The sequence below is a fragment of the Panulirus ornatus genome, chromosome 2, assembly GCF_036320965.1.
Source record: "Panulirus ornatus isolate Po-2019 chromosome 2, ASM3632096v1, whole genome shotgun sequence".
Classification (NCBI taxonomy): Eukaryota; Metazoa; Arthropoda; class Malacostraca; order Decapoda; family Palinuridae; genus Panulirus; species Panulirus ornatus.
The window spans coordinates 88,529,722-88,551,421 of NC_092225.1; the positions used below are offsets into that span (position 1 = coordinate 88,529,722).

General features: G+C 41.8%; 1 protein-coding gene and 1 long non-coding RNA gene across 19 annotated transcripts in view; one reads left to right on the forward strand and one right to left on the reverse strand.

Moving 5' to 3' along the window:
- Positions 1-21,700, forward strand: part of LOC139758180 (uncharacterized) — a 149,126-nt gene that overhangs the window by 38,013 nt on the left and 89,413 nt on the right. The window lies entirely within an intron of this gene.
- The window catches only part of wupA (wings up A), a 38,172-nt gene continuing 22,851 nt past the window's right edge, over positions 6,380-21,700 (reverse strand). For 13 of the 18 annotated variants that reach the window (XM_071679306.1, XM_071679298.1, XM_071679291.1 and 10 more), the window contains 7 exons: positions 19,257-19,300; positions 16,290-16,431; positions 14,699-14,743; positions 10,448-10,471; positions 8,588-8,618; positions 7,812-8,120; positions 6,380-6,802 (listed from right to left, as the gene is read on the reverse strand). In XM_071679306.1, the coding sequence (XP_071535407.1) occupies positions 6,792-6,802; positions 7,812-8,120; positions 8,588-8,618; positions 10,448-10,471; positions 14,699-14,743; positions 16,290-16,431; positions 19,257-19,300 (606 nt within the window). In that variant the 3' untranslated portion in view covers positions 6,380-6,791. The remainder of the gene's footprint in view (positions 6,803-7,811; positions 8,121-8,587; positions 8,619-10,447; positions 10,472-14,698; positions 14,744-16,289; positions 16,432-19,256; positions 19,301-21,700) is intronic. The other 5 variants (XM_071679227.1, XM_071679218.1, XM_071679208.1 and 2 more) reach the window with 3 other exon arrangements.

The following is a 21,700-nucleotide window of genomic DNA, read 5'->3' on the forward strand; positions in this document are numbered from 1 at the left end:
GCTTTACTATTATGACCCGCCAATTATGCAATTCTTTAACTGTATATTCTACCCCCACCTGTGGCCTCGACCCCGGTGTCGAGCGAAATATCTGATCTGCGAAATAAGTGACCACAGACCATATGCACAGGCACACGTGAGGGGGTGTGAGAACTGCCCAGTAAGTCGTATTTTTCTCAAGCTGATCAGCTTCATAATGGGTTCAGGGATGATATTTAAGTAAGGAGTCGTTCAGCGCATTTTTGTTGTTGTCGTTCAGCGCATTTATTTTGTCCTGTCGAATTTTGTGTCTGTATGTGTTCATAGCAGAGGTTCTGTTGGTGGCTATTTAGTATCACTGACACTAGGGAAGGCTTTAGAATGATGAGCGATGGCTCGCGTTCCTTGAAGGCTGTGGGTGAGTCTGAGCCACACCATGCTGTTGTGTTTGTCATCAGGAGTTTCAGGACTTGTGTATACATCATACTCTGTCTGATGTACCTTCTCTCCTCGTTGCTTCCATGTCGTCTGATATAGTTTGAGAAGAATGTGGAATGGAAGTATATTTCATGCATATGTGATAGATTTATGAGGTGAGATATCTTCAGAAAGTATATTTGGACATGAATAAAGACGTCTGGAATTACACAAACATCGTGAGGGAACGCTTGTTGTGAATGGTGTAGGTATATTTGGCATTGAAATTGACACTGAACATCATCACTAGCTAGTAATATACAATATAATTCCTCATGAATCATTTAATAAAAATGTATTTTATTGATGGTCATTTATTTCGCGCACGCTCATGTATTTTAGATATTTTAGTCCCAAAATCTCGCAGAGTCAACTGACGTAATACGGCAGGTCAGTAACTTCGACTCCCGCCCCGCGTTGTCTCGACTCCAGCAGGATCTTTGTACTGTACCACGCAGCCTGGACCTCTCTGGCCTCGACCCTGTGGCCCTCTCTCCTGCCTGTCCTATACCCTTCCCCATATACTCCCGTCTCAGTTACTCATATTTCACCTACTCTTTGTTCATTCATTTCATCCTGACTTCTTTCCGTTAATCTCTTATTTCAACGCTCACGCCTTTCTCCTGACAATATACTTCGCATTTTGACGTTTTCTCCGCATTTCGTTCCGTCCTTCCTTCCTTCCTTCAACCATTTAAGTGTGAATCAGACTGAAAACAGTGGTGGTAGTAACTAAAGCCTCACTGTATAATAACCTTCCTGTTGCCCCGCATCCCAAGTGACCCTGGTGACCTTCCCCTAAGCCGTTTTAATGACGCTCCAAGACGCAGGACGATCAAAGCAATAATAAGGCACGAGATATATAATGTATTCGTAAATACTCTTACCCAGTCTTCCACAATATTCATGTGAATACACTCTTCACGTATCTGAATATCCAGGTATGGTGGTATCCAAGTGAAGTGTCTCTAGACTACACAGGATGGTATATGTAGACATGCAAACATGTACACAGATGCGGTGAGGTGTACGTGAATTGGGGCACGCGTGACGTAAGGTGAACCACGCCATGAACGCCCGTCATGCGATGACAGTAACGCGTATGTGACTTTGGCTTCGTGGAAGAACTATATATATATTTTTCACTTATTTTTCACTGGATTGAAGTCTATCCTTTTTTTCACAAATCATTCAGCACTGGATTTAGAAAATAACGCTTTAATATGTCAAAATTTCTCATGCAGGTTTATGTAATTATGATTTGAGTTTGCATCGGGATGATAACCCTAAAGTATGTGGCATTGACCTTTTTAACATTTTGAATGATTTCTGTCGTAAGAACACGTAGTTACTTGAATAATGATGATAAAATAATAAAAACACAGCCTGAAATACAAGAATTCGGTCAGATGTGATCGAAGCCATGATTCGACGAATCGGACACGGTATGATCCCCAGCTGATCAATGTTTTCGTTTTTACCTTGTAGACGACCTCTTGCTGACCTGGATCCTCCCCAGCAGGACACGACATGTGATGGATGAGTTGACAGGTAGAGGCAAACGTCCTTCGTCCCTAGGAAGGATGTAGATGGATAAAAGCTTAATGAGCGAAGCCTTCGTTCCGGCAAGAGAGAGAGAGAGAGAGAGAGAGAGAGAGAGAGAGAGAGAGAGAGAGAGAGAGAGAATGTTTGGCTGGTGGATCGAAGGTTTAGAATGAGGACGTGTCATGCAGATGAAGAGTTGTCCACTCGGTGACGTTGTGTGAGTGTAAGATACTAATGTAGATGACGCAACATACAACAAGGTAACTTGTGGTCCAGGTACCGATGCATTGGAACTGACATGACATGCACGCAGGGTTTGGGAAGTGTATTTAACTATGCGTGTGTGTGTGTGTAGCCCAATACGTAACGTTACATTTGCGTCATGTGATGTTCAGATGCGTCACATATGAGCGGTGTCGTGCAGGTCGCATTGCGTGTCAGGTTTGTTGCCGAAGTGGATAGGTAAGGCTATTCGTGCGTTGCTGTTGTTTAGGTAACGTCGCGTGATGGTGATTTGACGTAAAGGTAACGACCTTTACAGGTTGTTTATGAATTTTGGGTTGAGTCACGTGATGCCCTTGGGTAACTGCGTGGTTGACGTGGCATGGGGTAACATTACGTTAAGGTAAGAGCTTTCGTAACAGGACATTCCGGTAACTTGACGTGTGAGTGATGTGTGAGACAAGAGGGTGAGTGAGTGATGCGAAGTTTATGATGTAACAGTGTGAGCGGCACGACGTGTTGTGTGTGTGTGTTAGGTAATGTGCCCTCGACATGGCACGAATGCGACGCTGCATTTATACAGATGACGACGTTTGGGTGACGTTTTTAGTGGCCTGACGTGGAAGTATGGTGATTTTTATTCAAGATGATTATTAGGTAATGTGAAACTTTGTTGTGTGGCTCGTGGTGAGCTGGTGACGTGGGTTAAGGGTAAATCTTGTCACGTTCACAGTACGTGAATGCGTGGGTGATGTTTGGAAACCCGTGACATGTGAATGATTTGAGAGATGTGAAATATAACGTGAAAGAAATGTGGCGTGACTGTTGGGCCTCATTCCAGGTCGTGACCGTGACCAAACGACGAAATAGGTGTGGTTGCAGTTGGCTGGCTGGCTGGCTGGCTTCAGTGCTGGCAGCCGCGAGGTGGACTACTCTTGTAGAAAACGAGTTACTTCGGCTGATATTTAGGCTATTCCATGTGTCACGTTTTTGTGCATCACGGAGTACGAGGGTGTCAACAACCAATAACTCCAACGTAGTCATATGGTTGACGGTGAGGGAAATTCGGGTTTTCGTGTTGCAGACGCAGCCAAACAATACCTCGCAGATTTTTACATTGAATGAAAGAATAAGGAGCAGAATTGAAGGATATGGAGGAATGCAGTGTTGAGTGGTCAGAGTATGAGTACATTTGGTTGCTTGTAAAAGAAAGGAAGTCGTTTATAAGAAGGAGAAAAAGTGTAGGAGACAGGACAGAACCTTGGAGGACACAGCTGTTGATGAAGAAAAGGGGAGAAGCTGATCCATTAATAACCACGGAGATAGATCGGCCAGAAAGGAAGCTAGATAAGAGGGAGCAAAGGGAGAGAGGGAAGCTCAAAGATGAGACCCCGATGCCACACCTTGTCAAAAGCTTTGGATATATCAGCTTATTATCAACCCATTGGGATCTGAGTTAGACCCATTGTGACATCTGTAAGTCTTTAACTCCACCTATGGGTTGAATGTAGGGTGCACAGTTTTTGCTCCCGAAACCTGGCTGCTTGTGTGCCCCGACCACTAGCTAGACCACGCAATACTCGGCAAACTGCTGTGTCACATGATTATTATGTGGCCTTCGGCAACTCACTGGTGGGCCGTTTTGATACCTGTTTCTTTCCTTACACGTCGAAGCTTTGAAACTCTCTACATTCTCATGTCTTTCCCAATAACTGTGACCTGGCACATTTCAAAGGAGAGGTCTTTTCACTTTCTCAAAAATTCGTAAATACTTTCCCTTGTCTTTTCTTTTTCCGTTTCATTTTTATTTCCATGTTTCAGTTAAGGCCCGGCCTTGATGTGGACTTCTGTCCGTGACTGGAGCGTTCAGCATATAAAAGAAAAAAAAATCAGCCTCTGATAGAGGCAAATTCTATGAAGGATGAGTATATAATTCATTGGTTCTTAATTCCTGAGAAGACCTGCCATTTTTATATAACGAGTGTGAAAACCTTATGTCTTTGTTTCTCCCCTGATTTGCTCGAAACTTATTGGGTAATTAAGTCCAGTAAACCTGGATTGTCGCTGAGGCATATACGACTTGTTCTCAGCTAAAGTTACGACAGATATCATCAGAAGTGCAAGCTCGTCATGTCCAGCTCGTAAAGATATAACTTGACAGAAAAACTTAATCGCATTGTTTTATGTCTACCTGTTAAGATTACATGGTCATTTAGTTGATTATACCAAGTTTTACAAATGGATTTGATAATGAAAGTCCAGATAGAAAAAAAAGTAAACCAAAATATTAGATTCGTTAAGTTCTTTGGTTCAGAAATGTCTTTGCCACGCCTAGTAATCGTTGACATTCAACCAGTAGAGAACAGCGTAGATTACGGGTGATTTGCTCTACCAACATAGATGACAACAAATGCTCATACGTCAACGGTGTTTAGTTGAGGAATGATCGAGGTTGATCAGCAGCTGCGTGTGGGCTACGCTACTGTTATTGATCGTCGTCCGCCGGAGATTTCTCCTGCAGTAGCTACACTTGTATTTATCTATGCAGTTGTATGTATCTGTCATTACCCCAGGACCATTTTCTAGAAGAAAAATTTAGTCTTGATGTTAACAGTGAATAACCTGAACTTGTCTAGAAATGGGACTTACTTCCCTGCTGGTCGTCTCATCTCATGTATAAACTTGGAGCATATATTGTCGTCACCATGAAGAGGGATTGGTGAAGTCAGAGCCATACATTCTTTTCATAGAATGTTCTCCCAGCATTTGTTATTGTTATCATTATTATTATTATTATTATTATTATTATTGGAGGGATGTATTTCTGTCTTATTTCAAGTACGGTTTTTGTCGTTTTCATCTTGGTTGAGGGTATCCCTTCTATGTAATCCATTTTCTGTATTACTTGGTGTAACATTTCTTTTTTCTTTTCCCAAATGGCTCAATGATCGCCGAGTGAACCCAGACAGTTGGCTGCCTTTGTTTGACGTCTCAGGTGTTGTTGCAGCGGAGTAAAGTGTGTTACGTTCAGATGTTGCGCATATGACTTCATTCACAGGATAGTTTATGGATTTTTCAGTCTCGAGTGTTGTGTGTAGGTTAGGTGAAGCGGTTAGCGTTCCTGACCGTGACGTCCAGGGTCGAGCGCACAGGTTCGAATCTTGTTTCCGGCAGTTGGTCCACAGTCAACCCAGCCGTTCATCCACCCTTAGGGGTGGTCGATAAAATGGGTGCCTGATCACCATAATCATAAAATGGGTATATATGTTGTATGGTTGCGAGGCGTGGGCTATGGATAGAGTTGTGCGCTGGAGGATGGATGTGCTGGAAATGAGATGTTTGAGGACAATGTGTGGTGTGAGGTGGTTTGATCGAGTGAGTAACGTAAGGGTAAGAGAGATGTGTGGAAATAAAAAGAGCGTGGTTGAGAGAGCAGAAGAGGGTGTTTTGAAGTGGTTTGGGCACATGGAGAGGATGAGTGAGGAAAGATTGACCAAGAGGATATATGTGTCGGAGGTGGAGGGAACAAGGAGAAGAGGGAGACCAAATTGGAGGTGGAAAGATGGAGTGAAAAAGATTTTGTGTGATCGGGGCCTGAACATGCAGGAGGGTGAAAGGAGGGCAAGGAACAGAGTGAATTGGAGCGATGTGGTATACCGGGGCTGACGTGCTGTCAGTGGATTGAATCAAGGCATGTGAAGCGTCTGGGGTAAACCATGGAAAGCTGTGTAGGTATGTATATTTGCGTGTGTGGACGTATGTATATACATGTGTATGGGGGGGGGGGTTGGGCCATTTCTTTCGTCTGTGTCCTTGCGCTACCTCGCAAACGCGGGAGACAGCGACAAAGTAAAAAAAAAAAAAAAAAAAAGATATATATATATATATATATATATATATATATATATATATATATATATATATATATATATATATATATAAGAGAACATAACACGATAATGAAGTCCATATTGCTTTGTGAAGTATGTCATTGCTGATGCGTGTGTCATTCATTTGTTTGTCTGAGGGGGAATATCTCAGAAACAGTACACAACCTTAATGTGATGATGTGCCCGATTGCGTCATACACATTTGACACGCGAAAAAGAAAAAAAAAAAGATAAGCCTTTCAGTGAGGTCAGAATAAAGCTATGCCTCAGTAGTACAAATTTATTATTGATATTAAAGCATTTATATAGATGTTCACAGTCAGTCCAGAAACTCTCAACTCGAATGGTAATAATGCTATATGTGAGTTACTTGAGCTCGATCCTCTAATACGAAAACTTGTTCGAACACACCAATACTTGGACACGGAGTTAATATATGTAGATGAGTAATTCGTATCTGAAACTCGTGCATTCACTTGGTTTAATTGAGGGTCGCAATAAGTAGCTAAACAACAAAATTCACTTCCAGAGTTCAGAAGATATGAGAATATACACTTTGGCTGGACACGAAGAGTTACGGTTGACGCGAGGTTCCACAGAAGACAACGACACGTGACACAGACACCTTCCCCTCCTGTTGCTGCTGCTGTTTCTCCTGCTAGTGGTAGGCAATCCATCTTACGCAGCGACTGTAGGGGGAGACAGTTGTGAGGTTAGCGACGAGCGGCAGACGGAGGAAGGCTGGTAGGGTAAGGGAGGTGGGTGGAACATGCAGGTGGAGGTGTTGGGAGGGTCGGGTCGAAGTCTTGAAAAGGTAAAAGATTCTTCGTTGGTTGGGCAAAGATGCGTACGCGTCTGTGTGTTGTTAGCTGATGTGAAGCACATGATCGTTCTGGATTTGTAAAAGAAAAAAAATAGATTTAAGATCTTTTTGTGGTTGTGAGACTTTAAAGAAATTGTTTGGTGGTGCAGAGATAACGTTCAGCGGTTATGATTGTGATGTGAAATAGATTATGCGTTAGTCTGTATCCGACAGCGAAGTACGCGTTTTAAAGGTGTGAGATAAGAAGACTGAAGTGATATTCTCCGTTGCTGTGTGTGTGTGTGACGATCACGTGTTTCACGCAGGTATTCTTTTCACTCGTGCTTCAAAATAAGAGTTTGTTTTGAATGTTTTGAATGCGGGTCATGTCGTAGGAACGGATATGTTGATGACTGCACTCTGTGCAACGATGTGTGTTTTAGAGTTGCGTTAAGGAAGTGTTGACAGTGTAAGGAGGGGAATCTCCTGAACAGTAGGAGGTGTAGGCATAACAGGATCTTAAAAGTTAATCCGGGAACTTTACTTGGGGGATCTTGTGTTTGGGCGGGAATTGGGGAACCTCGAAAAGATATTAGAGCAACAATTTTCTATCACATTGAAAGCACTAATAATAATTGTCGTTAAATAAAAAGAGAATAATTATTATTATTTTGTTATGTAAGTTACGTTAGACATTAGATTAATATAAATGAAAATATTGCCTGTTGTTAGGAATTGTTTGCTTTAGAAACTTGAACCAAAAAGTGGATTTTAGAACATTTATGATAATTAAATAAGAATGTGGCAGAGGTCCGTGTGTTGGGGGGCGCAGAGACCAGCATGGCTGGCCGTGGGCGGGGGCCACAGGCGTCGTGTGGGCGTCCAGGATACTTTACCTTCCACGGGGGGCGGAGCTTCACCTTCAGTAATCGGGGGGACCTCGCCCTCGGCAGGGGCGGCCTCAGAGGGGGCGGCTTCTTCGGGGGTCTCTGCAGGGGTCTCTGCAGGGGCGTCAGCTGGAGCATCCGCTGGGGCCTCCTCGGTAGAGGGGGCCTCAGCGGGGCCCTCTGCTGGAGCCTCTTCTGCCGGGGCCTGCTCTGCTGGAGCCTCCTCGGCCGGTGCCCCCTCTGCTGGCGCGGCCTCTGCGGGGGCTTCTTCAGCGGGAGCCCCTTCTGCCGGCGCCTCGGCTGGGGCACCCTCACCACCTGTTAGTAACAGGTTAGTGAAGGGAAAAAAAAGAAATTGCGACATTATTACCAAAATGGGCTCGATGACATTTGAAATCATACATCTACTACAACCAAATACACCGAACAAGAACATGGACGGACGCGACGCTACAAGACAGTGAACCAAGACAAGAACACTTGAAATCATAAGCCTGTTAGCCTGCAAGAAAAGCGGTTTAGCCCCGTACGGGGAGGTTTGGATGACAGCCGCAGGGGAGCGGAAGGGGTAAGGACCTCCTCTGCGGCTGCGACTTAAGTTTAATGTGATGACGCAGTCGGGGACGTCGTCTTAGTGCCCCTTCCATCTATCCCGAGACACACATACACACGCTCATCACCCACCCCGCCACCCTCGTCTTTCCTGCCTCACCAGACGACGTCTCCGAGCTGGGGGTGAAGCTATGAGGTTAAAGGTTTCAACACCAAGGGCGGCGCTCACTCACCTTCCTCTGCAGGGGCGCCCTCACCCTCCACCTGTGGAAAAGATCGTTCATTAGTAACAATAAAAGCATCCTTGTTACGGGGACAAGGAAGGCCTATCGTCTTTTAGGCTCCAGGATGATAGGATATAAACTACTGGTATCTTTTAAGACTCAGTTTCTGCATCCTTCGACACATGAAATTCGCCTTAAAGGCCCAGCAGTTATGCCTATGATGCCTGCAGCCTTCAAATGCCTTAGCATGTTGACAGAGGTCTTACTTTTGTTTACAGTCGGCTCACCTCGGTCGTGATTGGCTGGACGTGCATGCAGGCAGCAGTGTGGCATACCCGCCAATCACAAAACGGGGATTCACCCAGAAAAATAAAATGCCTCTTGCCACAAAACTCTACTTAAGAAATATTTAAATTTTTCAAGTAGAAACTGTGGCAAAATAGACCTCCCTGTCCATTGATATTTTTTTTTTTTTTTTTTAAGACGTCAAACTTCTAGGTCTGGCATCATGAAGGTTACTTGAAGCTACATAAATCTGTTATACACCAAAACATTATGCGATAACAAAACCAAATAGAACAATAAGATACTTATCCAATGTTTAAGGAGAAATCTTGAAGGTAAAAGAAAAAAAAAATGAATTCATGACTTTGAAAAAACATCCTTAATATCAAGTTCAGAGGAGCGTCGTGGAGTCTGTCTCTGAGAGGTACACTTAGTTGAATTATTTTATAGGCTTACTATAGCAGATGGGATATAGCTTCATACTCTTAGTTACTTGCATGGGAGCTGCGTAGAATAATGATAACTGCGAACACATATCTCTTACAAAAGAGAGAGAGAGAGGATGGGTGGGTCTCTCGTCTACTAAGAAAAAAGAAAATCATAATTTAGCAAGGGATGATAGACTTGTGGAGTCTATCAACAAAAAAAGAGAAAAAAAAAAAAGGAAAAATGCAAAACTGGGGCAACTCAAAGCGTTATCTAAGTCTACAGCTGAAGAGGGGAAAAAAAGATCTTTGCTGGAAATGAATAACTTGGCAGCGCCTTGCAGTCGTGTGTGCAGCTTGAGGGTTCAATAAAACTCATGCAAGTTCATAACTGAAACGGTCCTTCAAATATCAGAGGGATTTTTGAAAGTGGAACTGAAAGTCACATGCAGACTCTTATTAAGGAAAAAAAAAATATTTATTATTTTAGGCGATTTAGAATCACTGGAAATTTAAGATGTCATATTCTTTTTGGGGCAGTATTTACAAAATTGAAAAATAACCAGGTAGACAGTAAGCAAGGTGAGTTGCAGGGGAAACAGACACATTTCTCGCTCAAATGGTATATCAATCATTGCTCAAAAAAAAAAAAAAGTGAAAAAAATATCTATTATATTCCTCTACGACTCTCCCTAGTTCTACTAATTCGGCTGTTGCCTTCGTCATACTACTACAGGTATAAAAGGACTGATCTCTGCTAGCAAAACAGGGATGATAAATCATTCTCCTCAAGTGAAAAACCGTAAGAGAGCAAAAAAAAAAAAAAAAAAAAAAACATATCAAACTAATGTACCGGCAACCCAGCCTCCCAGGACGTGAGCTGTGGACGGGTTAACGCGGCATCATTATTCAACATGGGACAGAGGCAGAGCTCATAAAAGTTAGAGGAGTCAGGCCCAGCTCTGTGAACCGATCCTTCACCAGCCGTGGCATGATAGTATTATCTTGTATTGACTGTTAGGAGCGAGAGTCGTCTTTTAAAGATCACTCCGCGTCGTCTTTATTGTGATTGGCTGGTTTTTTTTTGAAAAGGAGGCGTTCAGTGAGAGAAGAGCCTGACTCACCCTGGTCTTATGAACCTCACCAGAGAAGCACTTACCGGAGCTTCGCCCTCTTCCCCTTCCTGGAAGAGGGAGAGAGGGAAAAAAAAACACGTGTTATTTGCAACATCTGTACACAAACACATGTCCAAATTCTGGAACAGCACTTAATTGGTTAGTAAGAAGCTCGTTTAAAAGTGGACACATCCTGCGATAGAACGGGCCATCTCAAAAGTCACTGCGCTCGCTCTCATTACCGGAGGTCCGACCTTCTCGAGATGTCAAGTGCTTTTCCAGAATACGGACGATCTAGTTAAACTTACAACACCTGATGGATTTCCAGCCACTCCACTTTGCCCTGCCCCCAGTACTCAGGACCTCCACTGCTATCTACATGTTGTGCACTGTAGCTATCCAGAGTATAGCTGATTTATACGGGTCTGTGAATCTACATTGTACAAAATAATGAGATAGCGGCATTCACTGTGTGTAACAGGACCTAATGAATATATTACAGGTGTCGGCGACTGTAACGTGTGAATTCCTGTCATACATACTGTAACTGTAAGCTGCATTGCTTCTTTTTCTTTTCTTTTCTTCCGTATCACAAATGAACATGTGTTGTACTCGCACTGAATGGATGGGAAAGTATCACAAGCGAACTCGATCTGGCAGGATTACTGTGTTTCTCTCTGATCGCTTATTTTTTAGGCAGATTATCACAAGAAATAGAGCTGTGCAGTTCTACCGAAGCTGAAGAGTTTTAATATTATTATTATTTTCTAAAACATGAGAAATAAATAGATGAAAAAAAAATAAGAGAATGCTTTCGCGTCGCCCTAGTGGATGCAGGAACTGAAAGTATTAATATTAGTGCATCGTTAGCTAAACCATAAGTCACCAAACGTGTCACCAGATGCAGTCGACATTCCTGAGCTAGACCCTAACGGTCTGCTCTGACGTGTTTGTATTGCCTTGATGTCACTGTGATAGATTTAATTAGTTATTTCATACATACTCTTATTTAAAGATAGAAACTGAATGGTTTATTTATAATTTCATCTATCATGACAAAAAAAATGACTAAGTAGCATGAAAAGCTCAGGAAGTGTCGACATGACATAAAAATAGTCAATTAAATACTCAAAGAGGAAACTTTGGACAAACTGCCTCGACCTTCGTTAGCGCACCAGGTAAGAATCAGGATTTCCAAACGAGAGTAATGGTGCTAGTACAGTGAGAAGATGTTTTGGTTTCAAACAAGTTAACGTTAGCTTAACAGTGAACAAGCAGACTGCTTTTGAATTATGAGGAAGAGTGCAAAGTATGCATGGTAGCGTTAAAATTCAGGAATGTATTCCAGGGTTTCGGACAGGGGGCAGTTAGGGTTTTCTTGAACTTAAAGCTTGGCCATTCACGAACTTATTATCCAGCTGGAGTTGAAATATACATATACATACAATCTTGAGATGAAGGCTATTATACAACTCTGTAAGAAATACGATTACGATTTTTTTTCTGGCAATAATAAAACCGACGATGAATTTACTCGGGAACTGACCAACCCCTGCCTTCGACCCTGACGTGTGTCGTACGAAGTGACAAAACAGTGACAGAACAACACATATATGACACAATCAGCAAAAATGACCCTAAGGTAGCAGCTAAATAAGGGTCATTACTCCTTATTGCCGACACTGATAATGAGCCCCTCTGCTGGACTATCTCAGGCACAAATTTAACTGAGTTTGTCATATATAAATACAGAGGGAATAGTGTCGTGACTGGAGAATTCTAAATATGGTTCCTAATCCTAATTATTTCCATAATATATATGAAATTTATAAGCCTAGTAATCACAAATAATGATATAGCCTGTCAGTTAAAACTGGACTTTTGACTGATTCTTATTCAGTCATATATTTGACTAGATATGGATGAGCTAAGTTTTGCATGATCTGATTATCAATGGCTATCCTATACTCTACAGCCTAGATAAAAAGGTCAAAGGGCCTTTTACCCACTTGTCAAATGGGCATCACAAGTGGGAAAAATTTCCCTTTATGAACATAGTTACAAATTATTTTGGAATTGGATTCATGCGCAAATGATAGAAAAAAAAATATTATTCTTATAATTAACATATATGCAGGTTTAAGGTAGTGAAGCAAAGTATGTCAGAATATATTTACGTTGATGAAAAGTTTACGCTAAAGGAAGCCTAACTTAAATAAAGCCATTAAGTCACATGCTGCTCACCTAATTTTTCTACGAAACATTTCAGTCCTGCATGCAGTTGCGCTATTCTAAGAATCTAGAAGACTAATGGATACATACTAAGCTAAAGAGCGCTAGCTATTCCGACGGCTATGATCGCTTTTTGGCTCTATGTTCTACGAGCTGTTTTGAAGACAACACACAAAGATGGAGGTGTTACTCTTTCTTTGTTGGTCAGGATAGCCTTCAGAATCATTCATAGAATTATATGTAAAAAAAAAAAGAACTGTGTGTACATTTTTACAAAGTACATAGGAATTAGTATAAAAAAGCGCCTGAAAATGTGAAATGAAGCACAGGAGTGTCGACTTGACGCGGTGGTGGCCCAATGCAGACGACCGCCGAGTTGATAGGCTTGGCGCCGCAGTTGCAGATGAGTAGGTGTAGCGACACATTGTCATCTACATACCTGGATGACATCTACGATCTACATGAGCCACCGAAGACTGGTTAGAAGTTACTACGAGGCCATTTAGCAGCCGCTAAAGTGGCGTGTAGTCGTAAAAGTTTGTCCCCACCAGACGTTCATGCCGTTTAGCATGACGTCAGGGAAAGAGGAAACTTGGAGTGCGTAAGTTGTGATTATTGTGAGGTGAGGTCTGTGTTATTTCTTTGAAGAAGTAGAAGAACAGTCATGGAAGAGTTAGGAAAAGTCTTCAGGATCTTAAATATAGTTTTTTTTCTCTTTTTTTCTTATTTGGCAAAGACTGCGATCCACAACAGACTGCAGTCACTATCGTAACAGTTGCCGGACACTTCCCGTGAAGTGATACAAACAATGCGATATTTGAATGATAAAGTGTAACCTTTGGTGGCAACAGTGGCTAACATTTATGGATGAAATGTATCATAGTAATCTTTCTTTAATTGTCTGTAAACTGGTGCCGACCTTGAAAATTGAAAAGATTAATGCATAAAGTAGTAATTTTATATAAATTCTTAAAAAAAAGTATTTAGTAATTTCGTTCCTTGTACATTAGATGCTTTTCCAAACTCATCCATATAATGTGGTGTTAATTTTAGATCCCAGTGTGTGTAGTGGGGGGGGGGAATAAAGTTGTATTATGATCATATGCGATTAATTCAGTAAACTTTAATTTATAAGGGTAAGTTAAACTCACCGATATGAAGCTTCATGTATTAATGAGTTAAGTGTCTGAACTCATCGCATACCAGTTTTAAAAACCAGAGCGAGTATTATTAATGAAGCTATGATCATGTTAACAGCTAGTAAAACTTTATTGCTATTACTGTAAATGTACTACGTTTATGCGAGCAGTTACCCACAAACAGCAGAAGCTGACAAGACAAAAAACTACCGTAATCAGTGTGACGTAATGGTGTTAGTGGTATGTATAGCTGGTAGACCTTGACCCCCTGGAACACTATCAGTTCCACGAGGGTCAGTCACTCAGCAATGGCAGAGGTGGTGTGGTAGTTTGTGGCCAGTTTGGTATAATGTATGTGGAACAGGATTGTGATGGTGACTGAACTGCAAGAGGGAGAAATGAGAAGTAAAGTTTTGAGAAACTGTATTGGAAAGATGGGAGAAACTGAGGGTTGGTCTGGCAGAGCCTGAAACAGACGGTATGAATCCAAGGAATTACATACAGGAAAAGAGAGAGAGAGAGAGAGAGAGAGAGAGAGAGAGAGAGAGAGAGAGAGAGAGAGAGAGAGAGAGAGATTTGACACCATGAGACTATACATCAAGAAGTGGAAGCGCAAAAACAAGACTTAGAGAATTACACAGATGAGCACCGAGACGGAGGTATGGATGTAGCATGAAGAGACCTCAGGATTCACGTCAAGATACGAAGTAGGAGAGGAAGTGCATATAGCGTGAGACGCGTCTAACCTTGAGAGTTGAAAAGTGAGAAAGATTGAAGTGTAAGAAAGAATACGAAGGCACAGGGGAACCTTTCTGAGTTCGGCTGAAAGTATGTAAGACCCAAGTGCTTCGTGCTAAGTGTGAGTGTTAAGTGTAGTGCGAGTGTGTGGTCGGCGTTGAGGGCCTCGGCACCCCTGTTGTTTACCTTCTTTGTGGCTCCGGGACCGCCAGCCGCCCAGTCAGGCTTAGTCTGTACCACGGAAAAGAAAAATGGCGTGATAAACATGAGGCGTATATAAGGGGCAAAACAGATGAAGACGTTGACTGACTCGGACAGATACAAGAGAAAACAGATTTTCATTGGAATACAAAAAAAAAAAGAAAAAAAAAACATTTTGGCGTTGACTGGGATAAAAGACATATATAGAGAAAGATATCTCATTGTGCGAGTTTAGTCTTTCATACCTTGTACTGTTTCAGGAACAGCTGTGAAAGGGCTTTTGTCGTATGTTGCTGAAACTGGTTGTTTGTGAGGCATTTTATATGGATAACTGAATGTAGAAAATATAAGGATTTATATAAGTGGTCCTTCAGGCCTTCGTGTGAAACTGAATATATATATATTTTTTTTTCAATGTGTTCGACCCGGAGCAGTGACCCCGGCTCACTGCTCCGTCCAATGGTGATCTCTAATTGACTGCTGAGGGACGGAGCAGGTCACGTCAGGCAGATTGTGTCAGTAATGAAACCCAGGAACGAGAAACCGATAGGCCTCAAGAACAGACAGCATTTCGAAACATCACAAATCGACGTTACAGCTGATTCGAATAGACAACGCTCTGGAATCAACATGAATGATTATATTACCTAAACGTAAAAGATTTCTTGATGGAAGTTGTCATTGTGTACTTCAGTTGATTCCAACAACGTTTCGAATCAAGTGGAATCATTTTCGGAACTGATTCGAAATCCTGTCCGTTCTTTTATTATATTGATTCCCATTTTAGGGTTTGGATTACTTTCACAAACTGTGACGGTTATGAAGACGAGAATGATAGCAGAAGGTAATCTCATCAACATAATCTATTACAGTCGTTCGTAAGCTTCTCAAACTTTAGGGAATGACAAGAACCTTATCTCGTGAGGGGGATACTACTGAAATGATGTCACTCAACTAGGTGGAGGGGTGGGGGGGGATGTACCTTGTTCCCTTGTGTGGGACTGGAGTTCTTTGCCCAAGAAATGGACAAATGAGACGTAGGTCAAGTTTACTTTTGGGGGGGAGGTTTGGAGGGAGCGTTCATCTATTGTCTGCAGGAAGGACGGCGTCTTACCAAGCCCTTTCACACTATATACTTTATCTCAGTATTACTAAGGCAAAGGGTTGCATGGGTTCAGGTCTCCATCTGACGGCTTAGATGTGCCTTCTGGCTCTTATTATTTCTATTGTTGTTATTATTAAGTGAAAAGTTGTCGTGGTTAATACTCATAATCACTTGAGTCTGATGCCAGGATGCAGTCTACTGATATCATTGGAACGCTAGCATATCCAGTGATACTATTTATGTGGATGATGTTCCGATGGAGGAGAGCTGAGTCTTAGCAACGGATTGCACGGAGGAATTCCTCTAGAGAAAATAGTCTCAAATATAAGCATTATAAGAGTAACAATGACACACATATATATATATATATGTATTCACTCTAATGTTCAAAAGGTATTGCATCATCTACATAGAGGAGCCAAAGAGCTCAGTTGCGTAAAGCTTCTTGTGTGGTTCTTTACTAGTACTCACCGCGCCCTTATCATCTTCAAGCTCAAACTCCTTCTTCTTAACAGTCTTGAGCTGGTTCCTGAAGTTGAACTCGGCGGCCTTCTTCTGCAGCTTAGCGAATTTGTTCTCGTACTTTGATACCTTCTTCAGGGTGGGCTTGATGCTTTGTTGGTGTAGGAGGTGAGAGGGAGGGTGAGTAACACGGGCCGAGTGAATGGACAGTTAAATAAATGAATAATCAGCTAGAATGAAAATAATAATAATAGTAATAATGATAATAACAATACCTGTAGAGGAGGAGCTGCAAGGTTAATAGGGCGTGTTGGTTGATGCAGGGTTGGGTGGTGTGTTGGGGGTCACCGTTGGTGGTGGAGAGGTGAGTGGTTGATGTGTGGGGGCGTTGTTGGTGGTACAGAGGTGGGTGGGTGGTGTGTGTAGGCGTCGTTGGTAATGGAGAGGTGGGTGGATGGTGTAATAGGGTCTTCGTTGGTGGTGGAGAGGTGGGTAGGTGGTGTGTATGGGCGTCGTTGGTGATGGAGAGGTGGGTGGGTTGTGTATGGGGTCTTCGTTGGTGGTGGAGAGGTAGGTGGGTTGTGTATGGGGTCTTCGTTGATGGTATAGAGGTAGGTGGGTGGTGTATGAGGGTCTTCGTTGGTGATGGAGAGGTGGGTAGGTAGTGTATGGGGACGTCAGTTGGTGTGGGTCAGGTACTTGGGTGGTGTATGGAGTGCAGTTGGTGGAGAGGTGCATGGGTGGTGTATGGAGGCGTCGTTCGTAATGAAGAAGTAGGTGGGTGGTGTATAGGGTCTTCGTTGGTGGTGGAGAGGTGGGTGGAAAGGTGGTGTCTGGGGACGTCGTTGGTGATGAAGAGGTATGTGGGTGGAGTATGAAGGCGTCGGTTGGTGTGGGTCAGGTAGGTGGGTGGTGTATGGGGGTGTTGGTGATGGAGAGGTGTTTGGGTGGTGTGTGTGGGCGTCGTTGGTGATGGAGAGGTGAGTGGGTGGCGTATGGGGGTGTCGTTGGTGATGGAGAGGTGTGTTGGTGGTGCGTGGGGGCGTCGTTGGTGATGGAGAGGTGAGTGGGAGGCGTGTGGGGGCGTCGTTGGTGTAGGTCAGGTGGGTGGGTGGTGTGTGGGGGCGTCGTTGGTGTGGCTCAAGTGTGTGGTTGGTGCATGGGGGCGTCGGTTGGTGAGAGTGAAGTGGGGTAGTTGAGGTGGAAAGAGAGGCTAAGCTCCGTGCTGGGAACCTCCAGAAGTAGATTAAGATATCCAGGAAACCTTTACGTAGTTTTAAAAATATAACAATTAAAGGAAAATGCCTCAAATTTTCCGTTAAAATAGAAATTTGATACGTGTTATGTACTAAGTTGTGGATGTAAAAGTAATTTCAATAGACTCTCGTTGCCTTTTTGATTACCTCTAAATTTAAGTTCATTAGATCATGGCATCCATGTCCGGTAGGCTGAAAAATTACAAAGAAAATCGGTGCGAATTTGATGACCGTTACGTTTAAAAGGACAGACCACAAGTTCCTACATTTCAGTGAATACTGACTATCCTTGTCCATTTGTCCTCCTCTGGATTCTGTGGATAGTATGAAATAGAAATGGTTCTGGATTGGGCCGTTGAAAGGACTCGGTGATCTGTTGTTTGAATCCCTCTGTATGATTTTGGAAGTCTTTGGTTCCCAGGCGAAATCTTAGCCGTTGTAACTCTCCATGTGTAAGAGGGTCATATGAGTATATTTGGGTTGTCTGTATTTGTAGTGGTATTATGTTAGAGGGTCATATGAATCTACTTTGGTTGTCTGTATTTGTATATGTATTTGCTTGTTTATGCATAGTTATGTATTTGTTCCAGTATTTCTGTATGTTATGTTGTGTGTTTGTCCTAATGTATGTGTGCTTGCGCGCGCGTTTGTTTATATATTTTAGTATTTCTGTTTCTTTACGTGTGTGTGTGTGTGTGTTGATGTGAGGTGGAACTGTTTGTGGAATCAGTATGCTAGTTTGGAATTATTGAGGAGGAGAGCTTCAGTGTACCAGGTATCATATATTTATATATATTTTTGTTTCTATATAGTATAGAAGAAGTTTGTTTAGATAATTCATGAACCAAATATAATTACTAAGCATTGATTCAAACAGTGAAGCAGTGATTAACAAAGTATAAACTGTGAAACCAAGATATTTACAACAAGGGACACTTAAAGAAGCAAATATGACGGAAATTGGAAATTATCAACATTAAACACGAAAAAGCCATAAATTAATAACATTGTGCGCCAGACATAATCACTGCCAGAAAGTTCCACGCCAGATGTGTTCGCTCCTGATTTTCGAAATATCGTGCAGTGTCGACAGACAACGAGGGATAGTGTGTTGTTGCTCAACGGTGGTCTGAGAGTTTCACGCGCCCTCATATCTGCCTGGAGATCTGGTGTTACCGATCGTGAGGCAGAGTTCGAACAAAACTTCAAAACAACTGTTGGAAAAGAGCACGATATTCCTCGCGATCCGTAAGCAGACACCATACGGTGGAAAATACAGCGGAGTGAACACGTGGAATTTAGGCGTTGATTATAGGGCCTGGCGTACCAGCTTGGAATAATAACCAAAATATGAGAAGAACTCTCAAGTCATAAGGGTGTTATTACGGTGGAAGAGAAACGTATCGACACCTTTATCACCAAGAGGGAATAAAAACAGGTCCGTCCGCACAATCAGACGTGAAAATAATAAAATCAGAAGTAAGCATTTCCTCAAGCATGAGAATATCACACAAGCAGAAAACTAAATAAAAAAAAAGAATGCCATTATCTTTTATACTTTCGTCAGTTACTTTTTTTTTGTCCAAAGTCTTTGATCCTGTTAGAGAGGACTTTGATCATTTGTTTACCACTGACGTCGTCAGTTTACCATCTGACGTCACTTGTATGTCATCTAATTACACGAACGGACCAAAAAAAAGAAGCAAATGCAGATACTTACAACTTTCCACGCAGATCGTTGACCTGAATGTTGAGCTCGTTGATCTAGAAGATGGTGGAGGTCGGTTAGACATGAATTGAGTTTACGTGGAAATCTATGATTTATGTCCTTTGTTAAGTTTATGGTCTGCTGAAAGACTTTTTTTTGTTGTTGCTGGGAATGAATGTTTTACTGATAACGCAATCAGGACTGTGGAAAACCAGATGCGTTCTTGTGCTGATTTTAAAGCTACTATTATTTCATAACAGTTCTTTTAGACATTTAAGATGAAAACTTGAAAAGGAAAATAGTATATTTGGACATATGAACTAATATCCATTCAACTGTGTAAATGTATTACGGTGTAGGGAAGTGGGTGGTGGAGGTGAGTAAGAACATATAAAAGCTCTGGCAGAGCCTGCGTCACAGAGTTTGAACGCCAAGCATCAACACTTAACAAAATTTTTGTTTTAAGAACACTGCATGGAAGCGATTATTTTGGCTTAATATAGTTATTTAATCTTAATTTGCTTTGAGATATTCTTTGGAAACTCTATATCAAGTGAAAATATGAAGAAAAAAATGCATAAAATAAATTTGACAAATGAAATAAATTCATATGAAATTAAAGTAAATTAAAAGACTATTATAATAATAATAATAATAATAATAATAATAATGATAATAATAATAATGATATAAGACAAAACACCAGTACACATAATGGGTATTAGTTGAGGCGGACGATAGTTAAAAGATACAGAGGAGGTAAATATTGAAATAATATTTCGAAACGGAACAGACTTTGTGAAATTCAGGAATTAAAAAGAAAAATTGAAAGGGGCCACGAACATGGGAAGGAATGGAGGGGTAGATGGGTGGGTGGGGAGGTAAAAGAAAATTTTCGTCCCACGTACAAAATACAGAAAAAATAGGGGGAGGAAAAAATATATCACTTGAGAAACTTTCTAGAAAAATTTAAAAAAATCTTTTCTCTGTTTCAATACTTTTTCTGAGCTGATTATTTATTTTCTGTATCTTTTAATATATTCTTGGCCAAAAGCTCTAACGTAGAGCCTAGTCTACATGTAGGCTAGCGCAAGAGTTCCATATCTCGGAAGCACTACACTCACTAACTACAACAAAAATTTTATACTCCTCCCCAGTCTTGAAAATAAAGAAAATAATAATAATAATAATTCAACACAAAAAAAATACTAAGAATATAATAAACCTGAAATATCAAGGGATGAAAACAAAAGAAATGAGAGAATTTTGTATCTTCAGGCCTATATATTTTTACTCGACTTGGGATCAAAATGAAGTCTTCAAGTTTCTTTGTAGGTTTCGTACCAATCTTTCCTTCAAGATTGGGGACAGGAGGACGCTAGGGCAGTCAGGAGAGGTTAATTCGACACTCGAGATGATCCAGTTTGCCAAGCTTTATTTATGGTCGTTCACTAGCCATTAGTAGGTAGTTAAGGGGAGTTGTAAAGGGTCTCTGTTTGATCCACTAGTTGTTCCAGTTGAGCTAAAGAGCTTGACCGTCCCATAGTGTGGATGATCTGCCAGTCTAGATTAATAAATCGGGTAAATTTATTGATGGAAACTGACTGACATGTGTCGAATTAAGGTTTCCTGACCGAATTAATAACTACGATGTGTTTTACTGGCGCGTGCTAAAAGAGGGCGCGGCACGTTGGGTCATTTCCCCCCTTTTGGCCCACTCTGCCCGTGTGTGGTCCACGCCTCTTTTTTTTTTATTTTTTCAGGGGTAAAGAGATATCTGCTCCAAGCGGTCTGCAAAATCTAAATTTCTGCTGTTAGTCACTCCTTCTGCCACCAGGTAGGAAGTTGCGCGTTCGGATTAGTGGCTCTAAAAATGTTCGTGGTTATTTGAGGTTGGGTTTGCTGGGACCAACAGCGGCCGAGGAAGGAGCGGATGGCTTTTCCTCATCACCGTGTCCATAAGAGATAAGAGCACTGGGATTTGAGTGGCCGCTGCTCCATTACCTTAATAGCCCTATTTGTAGGTAACTGTTCCTCTTTTATCATTATTAATATTATTCTCTGACTCCAAATTTGAATATGGGGGGGAGGAGGGGAGGTTCATTGCGAGCCATCTGTGGGGATGATGCTGGGCGGTATCAAGTATGAACACGGCATGTGTCGTCTGCTGGTCCGGACACAAGTCCCCAGGGAGGCAAAAACCAAACAGTTCCTAGGCTGGCACAAGAGCTAACGATACCCAGGCCTGCTTCTATGGAGGAATTCAACAGTGTATGGCACTTCCTTTTTGTCTGTATATTTTACCTGTTGTCTGGTTGGAGGTGAATATCTTACACGACTTCCATTACGGAACAGGTAGGATAATGGTAAAAAAAAAAAGTATATATATATGTATATATATATATATATACTGATGTGCCCATACCGGAGGTAAAGGTCAGCAAAAAAAGAGGTTT